At 35.6% G+C, this 18681-nt stretch overlaps 1 protein-coding gene across 13 annotated transcripts in view; it reads right to left on the bottom strand.

Annotated features, from left to right (window-relative positions):
• GCC2 (GRIP and coiled-coil domain containing 2) overlaps positions 1 to 18681 on the bottom strand; it is a 79605-nt gene that overhangs the window by 38082 nt on the left and 22842 nt on the right. For all 13 annotated transcript variants that reach the window (XM_078348923.1, XM_017964124.4, XM_078348919.1 and 10 more), the window contains 5 exons: positions 7887 to 7991; positions 4852 to 7323; positions 4070 to 4142; positions 1699 to 1799; positions 1416 to 1514 (listed from right to left, as the gene is read on the bottom strand). In XM_078348923.1, coding sequence (XP_078205049.1) covers positions 1416 to 1514; positions 1699 to 1799; positions 4070 to 4142; positions 4852 to 7323; positions 7887 to 7904 — 2763 coding nt within the window. In that variant the 5' untranslated portion in view covers positions 7905 to 7991. The remainder of the gene's footprint in view (positions 1 to 1415; positions 1515 to 1698; positions 1800 to 4069; positions 4143 to 4851; positions 7324 to 7886; positions 7992 to 18681) is intronic.

An 18681-nucleotide genomic window follows, 5' to 3' on the forward strand; every position in this document is an offset into this window, starting at 1 on the left:
TTTTGAGAATTAAGTGTATTGAGATGTGTAAAGTGCTTAGAAGAGAGCCTGGCAACTATTTGTCGTTCTGCAGAAGTATCTATATCTTCTGCTCCATTAATTTGTACCATTCTTACATCAGAATTCTATCACATTACTGTAACGTGGGAAGTTTTAGCATCTGAGTAGGATGTCACTTTTTTCATTTTCAAAAAACTTAACTGTTCGTGCTAGTTTATTTTTTACTTAAAACTAAGAATAACTGTCAAGATCCAACCAAAAAAAAATTCTAAAATTTTTAATGAAATTGTTTTAGAATTTATAAACCAATCTGAGAACTAATGGTTCAAATAATATTCAGTAATCCTACATAAGTTTTGCAGTTTTCGTCATTAAGTGCCAAAACTTATCATTTAAGTGCTTCCTAAGATCGGATTTTATGGCTGCTGTGGAATTCTCTTTTTTTTCATAAAATCCAGCCTGATTATGGCTCATTACCCACCTTACCTTTCTACATAGTATGTATCTTTTATTTTTGTCCGTTACTGCTACTGGAGTTTTTAAGTCCTAAGAGGATACGAACTAAGGATAGGAACTTGATCCCCACCTGCCCTAGAACTCAGAACTTAGTCTGTCTTATAAATATTTGCTGAAAGAACGAGTACCTGAAGAAATGTAGTGTTTATTTTGCATTTAGTGATTTTGTTGTACTTTTTTAATTCTTGTAGTTTTCATAATACATTTTTATGTTATTAAGGCAAACAAGTACATTACCTCCAAATAACAACACTTCACCTTGTTTAAGCTTCAGGTTTATTCATTTGGCCAGAACAATATTAAATAATTACAGTAGTAATAGCTGTCTTTTTGTTACTAATTTTATTAGGAAATCCAAAAACAAAATTTTATTTTTAGAAGCAATAGTTTAAAGGCACTATTTAGGCCAGGCACGAAGGTGCATGCCTGTAATCCTAGCACTTTGGGAAGCCGAGGTGGGCGGATCATAAGGTCAGGAGTTCGAGACCAGCCTGGCCAGCACGGTGAAACCCTGTCTCCACTAAAAATACAAAAATTAGCTGGGCATGGTGTGCCTGTAGCTCCAGCTACTTGGGAGGCTGAGGCAGGAGAACCGCTTGAACCCAGGAGGTAGAGGTTGCAGTGAGCCAAGATCGCACCACTGCACTCCAACCTGGGCAACAGAGGGAGACACTGTCTCAAAAAGAAAAGAAAAAAGGCACTATTTAAAACTTAACACTTTAAAATCTTGTTATTAGGATTGTACTACAGTCCAACAACAACAACAAAAAAAACCAAAACAAAAAATATTTACTAAAAAATACAAGGTGATTGTTTTATGGACAATATTTTACATTTCCAGTACATTTCTTAACTTAGAAGTTATGATTAGAACTTGGTATTAAAATGACTATTTTTACCTTATAGCTTTCTGCTCCTTGAATGAGATCTTTCATGGAAGCAGATAACTGGTCCTTTTCTGAGAGGACAGATTCAAGTTCTTCCCTTAGAGTCTGGGTCTGTTTTAAATACAAAGTAAAATTAAAGAGTTTTTTTTTTTGTTTTGTTTTTGGGAGGGTGGGTCTGTTTTGAATACAAAGTAAAACTTAAGAGATTTTTTTGTTTGTTTTTTTAATGGATAGAAAATCTCATGGGTTTTTAAAATATAAGATTCCTGAATCTTACATTTTTAAGTCAGCTCACCTCTTTTCTGCTGGAATCTAGTTCTTTCTTTGCCTTCACAGCAACTAATTTTATCTTATTTATTTTCTCTTCCTTTTCTTTACAATCTTTTTCGAGATTTTCTAAAAATAGAAAATAAATGGATTATATATGAACTCAAAAGGAAAAAAAATTCAAATTACTTATTTTAGCCCTAGAAATAGATTATCTGGGAACACAAAATTGGTAATTTGATATTAAAATAAGCATCAAAACATTAATATTTTTAAAAGTAAACATTATGTGAGGCAAACAATGTAAAAAGTTTCCATTGTCTTTAATCCTCCAAAATAGTCTAGTTTTTTCTAGCCATTTTATAAGTTTCTAGGAATTGGAGAGGCTTTTAGGACTTCTCATTAGATTTCCTGGAATTGCAGTTATGCTAGGACTTTGACAGTGTGCAAATTAGGATCAAGTACTGGAGATACCAGATAAAGATAAACATTTATGCTCCATAGGTGCACTCCTCCTCTTGGCTGGTGGGTCTGATTTGCATGACTAAACCTGTAGTATGTTTTACCTAACCAACATTGATCTCTCCTTTAACTTCTTTAGCTACCTGCCCTATTTGAACTCCACAGTTCAGGACTTCTTGATATTGGTTTCTAAAAATTCAGTTATGATCTGAATTTCTGTCCTGGCAGTTGTGCCTTCCCTCTGGCTGCCACAGTGAGGTGCCTGTGTGTGAAGCAAATGCCAATCGTACCACATCTGCATTTCATCCTACGTCTCCTGACCTACTCAAGCATCAGAACAACAATTCTCCCTCCTCCTTCTGCAGCAATAATTTTCCCCTTTCTAGTGGATTTTTTTCCAAAGTTTATAAACAGGGAACAAAAATTATCAAGAAATTAAGGCCAGGAACAAATAGAGAAAGCAGTTAAAGAAAGTAGGGGACAGGTGAAACATCTCAAACATGCTGTTACTCTTCCCATAAAAAAATTTAAAAAATTAAACCACACTGCCCCTCTAGATTTTGTCCCATCTCTTTTTTTCCCCCTATAGCAATCCCCTTGAAAGAGTTGTCTATATATGCTCTCAAACATTGCCTTCCTCATTTTTTTTTTTTCTAGAACCAACTGCTATCAAGCTCTGGTTCCAGCATGTCATGGAAACTGACCTTTACGTTGCTTAAGGCTGGTCAGTTCTCAGTACTCATCTTATTTGATACATCAGCAGCACTAGCAATGGCTAACCACTTTTTCCCTCTTGAAGCACTTCTTTCACTTCCACGTTACTTGCCTTAAGCTTTTAAGACATGTTATATTCCAGGTTTTCTTAGCTTATCGGCTGCTCCTTCTCAATTTCTGTGTTGACTCTGTCTTTACATGAATGGAGCACTGTCTTTGGTCTCCGTTTTTTTGCTATATACTCCCTTGGTGATTTCAATCCCCTGACTTTTAATGCCTGCTGTTTACAAATATTTATCTGTAGCCTAGCTCTCTCCTTTCAACCCCAGATTTGCATAGCATTCTGACATCTGTACTTGAACTGGTAATTAAACTTAATTTTTCTAAAACTGAACATCCCAATCTGCCCCAATTACCCATTAGACAACTGGGAGTCATTCTAAACTCTTCAACTTCCCTTACCCTAATCTAATAGGGGAGTAAATTGAGGGATCATCGGCACTTTACATACTTCTAAGTCTTCATTTCCTGATCCTTACATGGGGATAAAAGAGCTATCCCATAATGTTACTATGAGGAATAAATGGATAAGATAAAGTCCTAACTCCTCTGCATATCAATTATACTAGTGTGTTTATGATCAGGCTCCTACCTTTCCAGGAACTTCCTCGTATGCGCCTTGATATATGTTATATGTAAAACATACAAGCATCTGTTCTTCCTTCTTACTAGAATACGTTTCTTCCTGTGTAAAATTTCTCATTCTTCGAGACTCAACTGAAAACCCTATTCTATGCTGCTTTTCCTAACTCAAAATAAGTAAGTTCCTATGCTGTCCATACTGTATCTTGTCCATACCTCAAACTACTGTAATTACAGTGAGATCTTTAAGCAGTACCTCAACCACTTTTCTATCACCACTGTCTAGAATAGTTGGGCATTTAAATAAAGTTTGCTAAATGAATGAAAAATTCAAAATAAACCAGGAAACCATTTATAAATGAAATCACACCAGTCTTGCTTGGGTTAAACGACAGAAAGTAACACTTTTGAAAGAGAAGGCAAACAGATGTCAGAGGGGGCAAGAAAGTGAGCTTGAGGCAAAGACCTACTTACTGTATTTTTTACAACTCATTATTTGGCTATAGTATTTCCCAGCCTATTCTAAAGCTAATAATAATCTGTCTAATTAATTGTGTCAACATATGTAGAATCATAGTTACCTATTTTTTCTTCCAGCTCTTTTACTGAAGACAAAGAATCATTTTTTACAGAAGGTGATACTGCTAAGGAATCCTAGATTTTATAGGGGGAAAAAAACACAAAATAAAAACCAGAATCAGAATTGATTTTCCATGATGAACTGGCCATCATGTTAAGCATAAGATAATCATTATCAAAGAGAATTCCTACAAAAAGCAATTTGGTCAACAGATTATCCCTTGTTAGACCAGAAAATTAATACTGACCTTACCATGCATATGGCATTTACTATTAAAAAAAAAAAAAAAAAGCAGTAGCCAAGGCCAAGATAAACAACTTGATCCATCAAATACATATGTAATAAAAGATTAAATCATTTTTTAGTCTTTAACTTTAAAGAAAAACCCTAAAATTTTAGCAATACCACCATAGCTCTTTTGCTTAAAAGTGCTCTTTACAAAAGATAACTAAGTATATCACACAAGAATGAAATTCAAGTTTTTTCATGTTTAGTTGTAGTTTTGCTAGCGACTAATATACTTTTGACCAAGACATTTAAACCCCTAATCATTTAATCTTCTATAAATTCAAGATTTAAAAATTATCTAAAACCTCCCATAAATGAATGTAATAAACTGGACATACAACATGAAAATGTTTAATGCACTTTTCAGAAAGTTGTCGTTTGAGCTTAAATGGTAAAAATTTACTTTTAATGTCAAGTTGTAAAAATGTTTAATGTATATATTTTGGAATCAAACTAAGAATTAATTTGAAATAATAAAATTCAAATGAATAGTACCTTTAATAGTATCAACTCTGCTCTCATATCTTGTAATTCTGATTCTTTTTGTTCTAGTAATGGCTTTAGATTTTCATGTTCCTTTATAAAACATTTTTCTTTTTCATTGTGGATTTCATTTTTGCTGTATGTTTGAGATACTTCCTCAACTTTAATTAAAAGATTCTGATTTTCAAGCCTTATTTCTTCATTAACAGTCTTCATTTCTAGAAGATCAGATTGCAGGGCCTCTTTTTCTGACTGGATTTCTTCTAACTCTTTCCTTAAGAGAACTTTCTCTTGTTCATAGTCTCTCAATAAAGACTTAAGTTCTTCACATTGAACTATACTCTCCTCCTGAAGGCACTTAATCTCTTTTTCTAACTCTAATACCCTTTCATCACATTGAAAAACCAGGTTGTGTTTTTCCTCATTTATTTTTGCTAAGGATTCACCGACTGCCTGTAGGATATTAACAACATCTTTTCCTTCACTGTCTTCTGAAACTTCTGACCCCATTTCTTTAAGAAAACCATACAACTGAGTTTTGACAAATAACTTCTGAACTTCCTCATTTTCAAGCAGTTTATTTAAATTATCTCGCTCTTCAACTATTAACTGAAGTTGCTTTTCTAATTCAGTAATATGTTCTCTAAGGAAAACATCTTCTTTTTGAGACAAAAAAACTTCCAAATCCTTACTCAACTGTTTTTTTTCTGAACTCAGTTTATTGTTTTCCTCATAAAGAGACTTCACTTCAGCTGACAGTGATTCTTTGTCTTCAGAGAGAATTTTCATTTGAACCACAAGTTTTTCTACGTTTTGGTCATTTTGATCCTTTTCTTTTAAAGTCTCCTCTAGTCCTCCTGTTAATTCATTTACCTTTTGCTCTAGTTTACTGTTGTACTGGGTTGTTCGTTCTATTTTCTTCTCAAGTTCAATAATCAATCTTTCTTCCCTTTCACACTTTTTATGTAGACTATCCATTTCTTCATAAGAATTTTTTAGTTTATTTATGAAATCATCTTTTTCCTCAGTAAGAGAACTTATCTTTGCTTCTAATTCTTGTAACATGGTATCTCTTTGACTGAGACTAAGTAAATATACTTCATTCTTTTCTTGAAGGTTCTTTATGGCATTTTCAAGTTCTGGTACCAATTCTTGTTGAGAGAGCAACTTTTCATTTTCTCCCTGGAGGTGATTCACAGTTTCAAGAAGGGCATCTTTTTCTGTAAAAGCAGTTCTGAGCCTCTGCTGCAGTTCATGAACATCAGATGCTTGCTGTTGCTTCATTGACTCAAACTCTTGACTTATTTTTCCAGCAGATTCCCCCAGTTCTGTTTGTAAAATTTCCATAATCTCTCGCAAACTCTCATAATTTAAAATTGCTTCTTGCTTTTCTTGCTGTAGCTTTTCACACTGTTCTTTAAGACCTTGTACTTCAAACATTAATGTTAATTTTTCTTTTTCTGAATCTGACAAAAATGTCTCATTTAGTTCTGATATTTCTTTTTGATGTTGTTCCTTAAGACTCTGTATCTCTTTGTTATGCTGTTCTATGGTACAGCAAAACTGTTTATTTAAACCCGCTAGCTCAGACTTTAATTTTTCAATTATACAGCCCTGTTCTTCTTTAGCTAGTAATAATTCATTAATTTTAAACTCTAAGTCTTCCCGCTCATGAAAAAATTCATCCTTTATATGTTGAGCATCCATTTCAAGTTTTAACTTAAGATTATTCATATAAGTTACCTCGTCTTTTAAGATACTATGTTGGGATTCAAGTTCTTTTAACGTATCTTCTAAGTGTTTGACTTTTTCATTTACTACTTCTTCTACAAACGTATTTTCTTGTAAGAGACTAGAACACATCTGACTGTCTTGGTTTGCATTTGAGGTGGCTTTCCTTAAATTTTCTAACTCATATTCATATTTCTCCTGAATGTTCTTTTCACTTGCCTCCCATTGTTTTACTAAATTCTCTTTTAACTCATTCAACTTATTTATCTCTGCTTCATGTTCCTTAGCTGAAGCTTCAATCTGGCACACCAATTCTTTCACCTCGTTTTGGTGCATGGCTTTCAACTGTAAAAGCTCTTCCTGCAAACTATTAATATTTTTTTGGTAATGTTGAGAATTAGCCTCAATAATATTTTGGAGTTGAGTAACTATTTCCTTCTTTTCATCAGTGGTAGTGTCTAATTGCTTTTGCAGATATAAAATTTGCTCCTCAAGGGCTGGCCTAATTTTTTCAATCTCTTCTTGTAGCTTTTTAACATTATCTTCAGAGCTGTTCTGAAATTTAAGTTGTTCTGAAAGCTCTAATTGTTTATTCATTGCTTCTTCCAGTTCCTTTTGTAAGTTATCTTTGTCTTCACTGTATTTGGAATGTAGTGCCATCAATTCATTTTTCAAATTTTCAATTTCTTTCACATAGTTTCTATGTGATTGTTTCAACTCCTTATGGGCATCTTCAATTTTAGTTACAGAATCCTATTACAAAAAATAAGCACACATAAATTCTTCAAGTAAGACAAAAGAAGCCTCTGCCCTTAGTAAAAAGTTTAGCCACAGCTAAGTAGAAAGAGAAGTAAACGAGCAGAAATATACTTAGAGAAATATGATACTGATATTCCAGTAATTCTCCTTAGGCTCTGCCTATCTAAAGTATGACAGTATATATCTACAATATTAAATCTATTACTCAAATTAGCCTAGACCTAAGAGGCAAGACATAGAAACATGCCTCCAAATATATCCTAGAACTAAAGAGAAAATGCTGTTTAGTCATGTGTGAAAATCAACTTCTTTTCACTTTTATTGAAGAATGGCATTATTACTATAAAAAAGATAATGCAACAAGTAAATGTTACCTCTATCGCTGTATAGTTAAGATGATTTCAGGTTTTTTTTTTTAAAAATCTCAATGTCTGCTTCTTCGTTCATATTATAAAATGTTAATCAGATTAGGTGCTTTTTAAAGTCTTAGCTCTAAAACTAATGACTACAGTATACAAGTTAATAAAATAGCAAAGAATACTACAATACCGACTTACCTCAACCTCTTGCTTCATTTTAATATTTTCCTTTTTCAGAGAAAGACACTGTTGCTCAATCTCTGCTTTTTCCAAAAGAATAGCATCCAGACGTTCAGTCAATGCCTATTTTAGAACAGGATTTATTTGTCTGGGGTTAAAAAACTGGTGGATTGACCACATGCATAATTATCTCCTGACCTTTTCAAAACACACTAAAATGAGAATAAAAGATTTTAAAAGGTAGAACATATTGAGCAAAGAGAAAAGGAGAAAAGCTATAAGGATAAGAGAAATTTCAACACATTTTTGGAAAACTTAATTATGGAGGAGGATGAACTGAATTAGAAGCAGGAAGAAAGCTATAATCTAAGTACCTGCATAAGGAAACACATATGAGAACCTGGCAAATATTCTGCAGAACTGAAACGCTCAGAATTGGAGGCACCAGATATTGTTGAGGAAGTTGTAACGTGTGGGGCTCAAAAATTGAGGATTGGTCAACAATCTGAATAGGGACCAGTCAGAGAGTAAGCAAGAAATAACCTATGTCCTTCCTTCCTCAAAGACAGATTATTCTCTGCAGAAATTAAACAAAAGAGGAAGTTAATGAGATGGGAAAAAAAATCAACAAGCCAAGAGTCAGCTCTTTTAAAGCAGCTGTCAAAATAAACATTGTTTAGTAAAACTGATGAAGAGACATTAAGTTCCAAAAAATAATACAATGAAAAAGGAAGCACATCTATATAAGTGAGGCATAGAGTGACTCATGCCTGTAATTCCAGCACTTTGGGAGGCCAAGGTGGGCAGATCACGAGGTCAGGAGATTAAGACCATCCTGGCCAACATGATGAAACCCAGTCTTTACTAAAAATACAAAAATTTGCTGGGCATGGTGGTGCCCACCTGTAGTCCCAGCTACTCAGGAGGCTGAGGCAGGAGAACCGCTTGAACCCAGGAGGTGGAGGTTGCAGTGAGCCAAGATAGCGCCACTTGCACTCCTTGCATGACAGAGTGAGACTTGATCTCAAAAAAAAAAAAAAAGAAAAAGTTCAGAAACAAACACAAACATGTTTTTAACTATAATACTAGATGAGTGGAGAAAGACTATTCAATAATTAAGGTTGAAAATAGTTGATATTAAAAAAGATGTCATACCATATTATAAAGAAACAAACTCCATATGGATTAAGATTTGTCAAAAACAAAGCTTTAAATTCTTAGAAACATATACCATGAGCTGAGAGGTTTTTACCACACACATAAACAACCAAATAAATGTTTATATAAATTATATATTTAAAAAAATTCTACAAACCAGTAGGAAACCCATTGGCCCATTAAGAAAATGGATATTGGCTGGGCACAGTGGCTCATGCCTGTAATCCTTGCACTTTGGGAGGCCGAGGTGGGTGGATCACCTGAGGTCAGGAGTTCGAGTCCAGCCTGGCCATCATGGTGAAATCCCATCTTTAAAAAAAATCATAATAATAAAATAATAAAATAATTTATAAAAGAAAAGAAAATGGATGTTATATACAAAAAGAATACTTTCAATCCAGAACACAATGATCTATCATTTTACACCAATTTGACTGGTAAAAATAAAAATGCATGACAATACCTAGTGCTGGAGAGGATATGGATCCACAGTATCCTTTGTACATTGCTGATGGAAGTTATTTTGAATACCTGATAGTGGTTTGGCACTATCTCCTGAGGCTGAACCTTCACGTAACTTTTGATGCAAAGATTCCACCTATTTACTTATAAGAATCCTTTGCACATTTATAAAGGAGATGTATAAAAGAAGGTTCATTGTGCTTGTACTCCATCGCATAAGCCTGGGCATAATCCTAACATCCACGTCTAGTTCTGAATGAACTGTGTTATTGTAACACAATGTAATACTCTATAGCAGCCATGGTGACATGCAATGATACAGATGAGCTTTAGAAAAACAGTAAGTGCAAAAAGTTCTAATACATTACAAACAACATACCTTTTCAGTACAGCGAAAAACTAAAATAAAAAAATTATAAAATGATACTTATAAATGCAGTAAAACTATTAAAGGAAAGGAAAAGCAATGATGAACATAGGATTATCGTTACCTGGGGTGTGGGAAACTAGGGGGGTGGAGTATCAAGGGTGTGAGGGTTACAGTGGAAGATGTCTATTATTTTTAAGATCTTAGCTTTTTGGCGGGTTGACATGTGATCTTATCACAAATAATTAAATTAAAAGGAAATGAAGACAATGCAAAGGAGGCAGAAGTAAACTCCAAGACAGTATGAATTTATTAGCTCAGAAAGATTACAGAACTTGTTGAATCTTTAGATGAGATGAAAACAGAATTCATACATCAAGAATGAGCTCTTTTAAATGTTTAATATCAGAATAGAAATTTTAATGCAACGATAAAAAAATTAAAAGTAGATGACATTTCTTCTTAGACAAAAGGAAAAACTCTATTAAAGATAAAAATCTATTTGAGCATTCCAGAAAGTTTCGAGGCATACTCTAGAGACCGCCTCCCTTCAACTTCTATAATCAACATGTTCTTTCTTGGCTGCTGCTTCTACAGACAGTATAAAAGCTAAAACCTAAAACCCCTGATTTCTGAGATCAACAGGATGAGGGCGCAGGAGCACAGAGATGAAGAGTGTCTGGGTCCTGATGACATCACTGGGAGACTGCAACAGCCTGAGAACTGCTATGCTATGTCTAAACCTCTTAGATGAAATAACACTAATTTAAAAAATTCATTATTTAAAAAAACAAAAACAAAACATTTAGAAAAATTTAGAGTACTGTATCAATTTATAGCTATATTTCAAACATGACAGTAGAATAAAGGAATGTTTAAACACAAGACAACACAAAAATTTACCTCCATGAATTCATTCTTAGGAAGCTACAGAAGGATATGCTCTACCAAAATAAGATGGTTAACCCAGTGAATGACATGTGACCTAGCAAAGAGCAGGGAGCCAATGTAGGTAAGCAGTGAAGAAATTCATAAGATCGTCACAAAAGGCCCGGCCAAAAGTACAGAAGACAGAAGGCTTTAGAAGGCAGGTACCAGGAATCAGAGATTATTTGATCTGTTTGATCATTTGGAAAGCTGAAGGGGTCATGAAAGACAGCTAGATTTTCATCTCTTGTAACAGGACGTTAACGAATGTCTAACACTGATAAATCAGGTAATAGCAGTATAAGCATATTATTTACAAATATAGAGATGATTTTCAGAAGTTATTTGGTATTGTAAGTTATTTAGAATTTAGATTTATTTAAATATTATGTGCATATGACTGGATAAAACAACCTGAATTTTGAAATTAGTTTTTCACATTATATGTAAGTATTGCAATATAAACTTCTGATTGGTAAGTATCAGAAGTCTATGTAAATTAATTTTAGGAGATCTATATATACAGGCCAAATGCAAACAGCTATTAAAAAAACCTTAACTATCAGAAACACAGAATGGACAATATTTCTTATGAAATACAAATCTGATTTCAGGTTAAAAGAGAAATTGACAACAGTGATATGGACTAGAAATTCAAGTGTCTTAACATGCAATTTTTTTAATGCCTCTTGCATTTAGAAGCAGCATAAAAATTAACTGTAATACTGTGCACCTCAAATTCTGACATGCGAAATAGGTTTCTTAGTCCTTATTTAAAAGTCAAATGTGTGAGGTTTGCAATGAAACTAGATTGTATTTTAATGCAATAGAAGATGTCTACCAGAAATTTTAATCATAATTTAAACTTGTAAGGACATATGTTTTAACATGTTATAAAAAGAACAGAAAAGTTTATATTAAAAGCTATAGATTTTTCCAGTGTGTTTTCCCAAAAAAGTGATATAACTTAGCAAGAGGGGAGAGGATCCAAGACGGCCGAATAGAAACATCTCTGGATTTCAGTTCCCAGGGAAAATGCAGAGGGTGAGTGATTCCTGCATTTCCAAACGAATTTTTACTACCCACAGACCAGGAGATTCCCGGGTGCAAACGCACCACGAGTCTTCAGCACAGCTGTTTCAGCTGGCGTAGCAGGTCTCCGCACAAAAACTCACACAAATCCGGACGCCGTTTCAACTGGCGACTGGAACGCCTGGGAGACAGAGTCGCCCGTTCAACTGAAAAAAAGGGGGCTGAAACAGGGAGCCAGGTGATCTGGCTCGGCTGGTCTCACCCCCACAGAGACCAGCAATCTGAAACACTCTAGATTGAGAGTTTCACCTAATCTACGTTTGATAGGTGTGCCTGAATGTGATGGAAAGAATGATCTAAGCTGGAAAACACTCTTCAGGACATTATCCAGGAGAACATCCCCAATCTAGCAAGGTAGGCCAACATTCAAGTCCAGGAAATACAGAGAACACCACAGATATATTCCTCAAGAAGAGCAACTCCAAGTCACATAATTGTCAGATTCAACAGGGATGAAATGAAGGAAAAAATGCTAAGGGTAGCCAGAGAGAAAGGTTGGGTCACCCACAAAGGGAAGGCCATCAAACTCACAGCAGATCTTTCAGCAGAAACCCTACAAGCCAGAAAAGAGTGGAGGCCAAGATTCAACATCCTTAAAAAAAGTAACTTTCAGCCAGAGCAATCAGACAAGAAAAAGAAATAAAGGGTATTCAAATAGGAAAGGAGGAAGCCAAATTGTCTCTATTTACAGACGACATGATAGTATATTTAGAAGACCCCATCATCTCAGCCCAAAATCTCCTGAAACTGATAAGCAACTTCAGCAAAGTCTCAGGATACAAAATCAATGTGCAAAAATCACAAGCATTCTTATATACCAATAACAGACTCAAAGAAAGCCAAATCAAGAATGAACTGCCATTTACAATAGCTACAAAGAGGATAAAATATCTAGGAATAGAACTAACAAGGAATGTAAAGAACCTCTTCAAGGAGAACTACAAACCACTGCTCAACGAAATAAGAGAGGACACAAACAGATGGAGAAACATTCCATATTCATGGTTAGGAAGAATCAATATTGTGATAACGGCCATACTGCCCAAAGTAATTTACAGAATCAACGCTATCCCCATCAAGCTACCAATGACCTTCTTCACAGAACTGGAAAAAACTACCTTAAACTTCATATGGAACCAAAAGAGAGCCCGCATACCAAGTCAATTCTAAGTAAAAAGAACACTTAGCATGGTACTGGTACCAAAACAGAGATATAGACCAATGGAACAGAACAGAGGCATTGGAGGCAACACAACATATCTACAACCATACAATCTTTGACAAACCTGACAAAAACAAGCAATGGGGAAAGGATTCCCTGTTTAATAAATGGTGTTGGGAAAACTGGCTAGCCATGTGCAGAAAGCAGAAACTGAACCCCTTCCTGACATGGAACACTAAAATTAACTCCAGATGGATTAAAGACTTAAACATAAGACCTCACACCATAAAAACCCTAGAAAAAAATCAAGGCAAAACCATTCAGGACATAGGAGTTGGCAAGGACTTCATGAACAAAACACCAAAAGCATTGGCAACAAAAGCCAAAATAGACAAATGGGACCTAATCAAACTCCACAGCTTCTGCACGGCAAAAGAAACAGTCATTAGAGTGAATCGGCAACCAATAGAATGGGAAAAAAAATCTTTGCAGTTTACCCATCTGACAAAGGGCTGATATCCAGAATTTACAAAGAACTAAAACAGATTTACAAGAAAAAACAAACAAGCCCATTCAAAAATGGGGAAAGGATATGAACAGACACTTTACAAAAGAAGATATACATGAGGCCAACAAACATATGAAAAAATGCTCATCATCACTGGTCATTAAATGCAAATCAAAACTACATTGAGATACCATCTCATGCCAACTAGAATGGCTATCATTAAAAAATCTGTAGACAACAGATGCTGGAGAGGATGTGGAGAAACAGGAACACTTTTACACTGCTGGTGGGAGTGTAAATTAGTTCAACCATTGTGGAAGACAGTGTGGCGATTCCTCAAGGACCTAGAAATAGAAATTCTATTAGACGCAGCAATCCCATTACTGGGTATATATCCAAAGGAGTATAAATCGTTCTACAATAAGGACACATGCACATGAATGTTCATTGCAGCACTGTTTACAATAGCAAAGACCTGGAATCAACCCAAATGCCCATCGATGATAGACTGTACAGGGAAAATGTGGCACATACATACCACGGAATATTATGCAGCCATCAAAATCGATGACTTTGTGTCCTTTGTAGGGACATGGATGAACCTGGAGAACATCATTCTCAGCAAACTGACACAAGAACAGAAAATGAAATATCGCATGTTCTCACTCATAGGCAGGTGAACAGTGAGAACAAACACATGGACATAGGGAGGGGAGCACTACACACTGGGGTCTGTTGGGGGGAATAGGGGAGGGACAGCAGGGGGTGGGGAGTTGGGGAGAGATAGCATGGGGAGAAATGCCAGATATACGTGAAGGGGAGGAAGGCAACAAATCACACTGCCACATGTGTACCTATGCAACTATCTTGCATGTTCTTCACATGTACCCCAAAACCTGAAATGCAATTAAAGAAAAAGTAACTTTCAACCTAGAATTTCATATCCAGCCAAATTAAGTTTCATAAGTGAAGTAGAAATAAAATCCTTTATGAACAAGCAATTGCTCAGAGATGTCATCACCATCAGGCCTGTTTACAAGAGCTCCTCAAAGAAACACTAAACATGGAAAGGAACAACCAGTAATAGCCACTCCAAAAATGTACCAAATGGTAATGACCATCAACACAATGAAACAAAGGTGTCAACTAATGGGCATAACAGCCAGTTAGCATCAAAATGGCAGGATCAAATTCACACATAACAATATTAACCTTAAATGTAAGTGGGCAAAATGCCCCAGTAAAAAGATACAGACTGGCACACTGGATAAAAAGTCAAAACCCAGCAGTGTACTGTATCCAGGAAACCCATCTCATATGCAAGGATACACACAGGCTGAAAATAAAGGGAGGGAGGAAGATTTACTAACCAAACGGAGAGCAAAAAAAAGCAGGAGTTGGAATCCTAGTCTCTGATAAAACAGACTTTAAACCAACAAAGATCAAAAGAGACAAAGGCATTATGTAATGGGAAAAGGATCAATGCAACAAGAAGAGCTCATGATCCTAAATATACACACACAATACAGGAGCACTCAGATACATAAAGCAAGTTCTTAATGACCTACAAAGAGACTTACATTCCAACACAATGTAATAGTGGGAGACTTTAACACTCCACTGTCAGTATTAGACAGATCAATGAGACAGAAAATTAACAAGGATATCCAGGACTTGAACTCAGACATGGACCAAGCAAACCTAATAGACATTTACAGAACTCTCTACCCCAAATCCACAGAATATACATTCTTCTCAGCACCACATCACACCTACTCTAAAATTGACCACATAATTGGAAGTAAATCACTCCTCAGCAAATGCAAAAGAATGGAAATCATGTAACAGTCTCTCAGACCACAATGCAATCAAATTAGAACTCAGAATTCAGAAAAGAACTGAGAACCACACAACTTTATGGAAACTGAACAATTGGCTCCTGAATGTTGACTGGATAAACAATGAAATGAAGGCAGAAATAAAGATATTCTTTGAAACCAACGAGAATGAAGATACAACATACCAGAATCTCTGGGACATATTTAAAGCAGTGTCTAGAGGACAATATACAGCAATAAATGCCCACATGAGAAGCAAGGAAAGATCTAAAATCGACACCCTATCGTCAAAATTGAAATAGCTAGAAGAGCAAGATCAAAAAAACTCAAAAGCTAACAGAAGACAAGAAATAACTAAGATCAGAACAGAACTGAAGGAGATAGAGACACGAAAAATCCTTCAAAAAAAATCAATAAATCTAGGATTTGCTTTTTTGAAAAGATCAACAAAATAGACACTAGCCAGATTAATAAAAAAAGAAAAGAGAACAAAGAGATGCAATAAAAAACGATAAAGGGGATATCACCACAGATTCCACAGTAATACAAACCACCATCAGAGATTACTACAAACAACTCTATGCACATAAACCACTAAACCTGGAAGAAATGGATAAATTCCTGGACACTTACACGCTCCCAAGCCTAAACTAAGAAGAAGTCGAATTCCTGAATAGACCAATAACAAGAGCCGAAGTTCAGGCAGCAATTAATAGCTTATGAACCAAAAAAAGACCAGGTCCAGATGGGTTCACAGCCGAATTCTACCAGACATACAAAGAGGAGCTGATACCACTCCTGAAACTATTCCAAACAATCCAAAAAGAAGGAATCCTCCCTAAATCTTTTTATGAGACCAACATCCTGATACCAAAACCTGGCAGAGATTCAACAAGAAAACTTCAAGCCAATATCCATGATGAGCATAGATGCAAAAATCTTCAATAAAATACTGGAAAACCGATTGCAACAACACATCAAAAAGCTTATTCATCATGATCAAGTAGGCTTCATCCTGGGGATGCAAGGCTGGTTCAACATACGCAAGTCTATAAATGTAATTCACCACATAAATAGAACCAAAGACAAAAACCACTTGATTATCTCAATAGATGCAGAGAAGTCCTTTGACAAAAATCAACAGCCCTTTACATTAAAAACTCTCAATAAACTAGGTATTGATGGAACATAGCTCAAAATAATAAAAGTTATTTACGACAAACCTGCAGCCAATATCATACTGAATGGGCAAAACCAGAAGCATTTCCTCTGAAATCCTTGTCAGTAGTAGACAAGGATGTCCTCTCTCACCACTCCTATTTAATTTAGTATTGGAAGTTCTAGCCAGAGCAATCAGGCAAGAAAAAGAAATAAAGCGTATTCAATTAAGAAAAAAGGAAGTCAAATAGTCTCTATTTGCATATGACATGATTGTATATCTAGAAGACCCCATGATCTCAGCCCAAAATCTCCTGAAACTGATAAGTAACTTCAGCAAAGTCTCAGGATACAAAATCAATGTGCAAAAATCACAAGCATTCCTATATACCAATAACAGACTTAAAGAGAGCCAAATCAAGAATGAACTGCCATTCACAATTGCCACAAAGAGAATAAAATACCTAGGAATACAACTACTAAAATATATAAAAGACCTCTACAAAGAGAACTACAAACCACTGCTCAACAAAGTAAGAGAGGACAGACAGATGGAGAAACATTCCATGCTAATGGTTAGGAAGAATTAATATTGTGAAAATTGCTATACTGCCCAAAGTAATTTATAGATTCAACGCTAACCCCATCAAGCTACCAAAGACCCTCTTCACAGAACTAAAAAAAAAGCCACCTTAAACTTCATATGGAAACAAAAGAGAGCCCATATAGCCAAGAAAATCCTAAGCAATAAGAACAAAGCTGGAGGCATCATGCTACCTGACTTCAAACTATACTACAAGGCTACAGTATTCAAAACAGCATGGTACTGGTAGCAAAACAGAAATATAGATCAATGGAACAGAACAGAGGCCTCAGAGACAATGCCACACATCTACAACCATCTGACCTTTGACAAACCTGACAAAAACAGGCAATGGAGAAAGGATTCCCTGTTTAATAAATGGTGTTGGGAAAACTGGCTAGCCATGTGCAAAAAGCAGAAACTGGACCCCTTCCTGACATGGTACACTAAAATTAATGCCAGATGGATTAAATACTTAAACATAAGACCTAACACCATATAAAACTTAGACGAAAACCCAGGCAAAACTATTGAGGACATAGACACAAGCAAGGACTTCATGACTAAAACACCAAAAGCATTGGCAACAAAAGCCAAAATAGACAAATGGGATCTAATTAAACTCCAGAGCTTCTGCACAGGAAAAGAAATAATCATTAGAGTGAATCAGCAACCAACAGAATGGGGAAAAATTTTTGCAATCTACTCATCTGACAAAGGACTTATATCCAAAATCTACAAAGAACTAAAACAGATTTACAAAAAAAAAAAAAAACAAACAAACCCATGCAAAAGTGGGCAAAGGATATGAACAGACACTTTTCAAAAGAAAACATATATGAGGCCAACACACATACGAAAAAATGCTCATCATCACTGGTCATTAGAGAGATGCAAATCAAAACCACATTGAGATACCACCTCATGCCAGTTAGAATGGTGATCATTAAAAATTCTGGAGACAGGCTGGGTGCAGTGGCTCAAGCCTGTAATCCCAGCACTTTGGGAGGCCGACGTGGGTGGATCACGAGGTCAAGAGATCGAGACCATCCTGGTCAACATGGTAAAACCCCATCTCTACTAAAAATAGAAAAAGAAATTAGCTGGGCATGGTGGCGTGTGCCTGTAATCCCAGCTACTCAGGAGGCTGAGGCAGGAGAATTGCCTGAACCCAGGAGGTGGAGGTTGAGTTGAGCCAAGATCGCACCATTGCACTCCAGCCTGGGTAATAAGAGTGAAACTCTGCCTCAAAAAAAAAAAAAAAAAAAAATCTGGAGACAGATGCTGGAGAGGATGTGGCAAAATAGGAACACTTTTACACTGTTGGTGGGAATGTAAATTAGTTCAACCATTGTGGAAGACAATGTGATGATTCCTCAAGGACCTAGAAATAGAAATTCCATTTGACTCAGCAATCCCATTGCTAGGTACATAGCCAAAGGATTATAAATCGTTCTGTTATAAGGACACATGTACACGTATGTTCATTGCAGAAATGTTTATAATATCAAAGGCTTGGAACTAACCCAAATGCCCATCAATGATAGACTAGACAGGG

This window comes from Callithrix jacchus, chromosome 14, assembly GCF_049354715.1.
Source record: "Callithrix jacchus isolate 240 chromosome 14, calJac240_pri, whole genome shotgun sequence".
NCBI classification, from domain to species: Eukaryota; Metazoa; Chordata; class Mammalia; order Primates; family Cebidae; genus Callithrix; species Callithrix jacchus.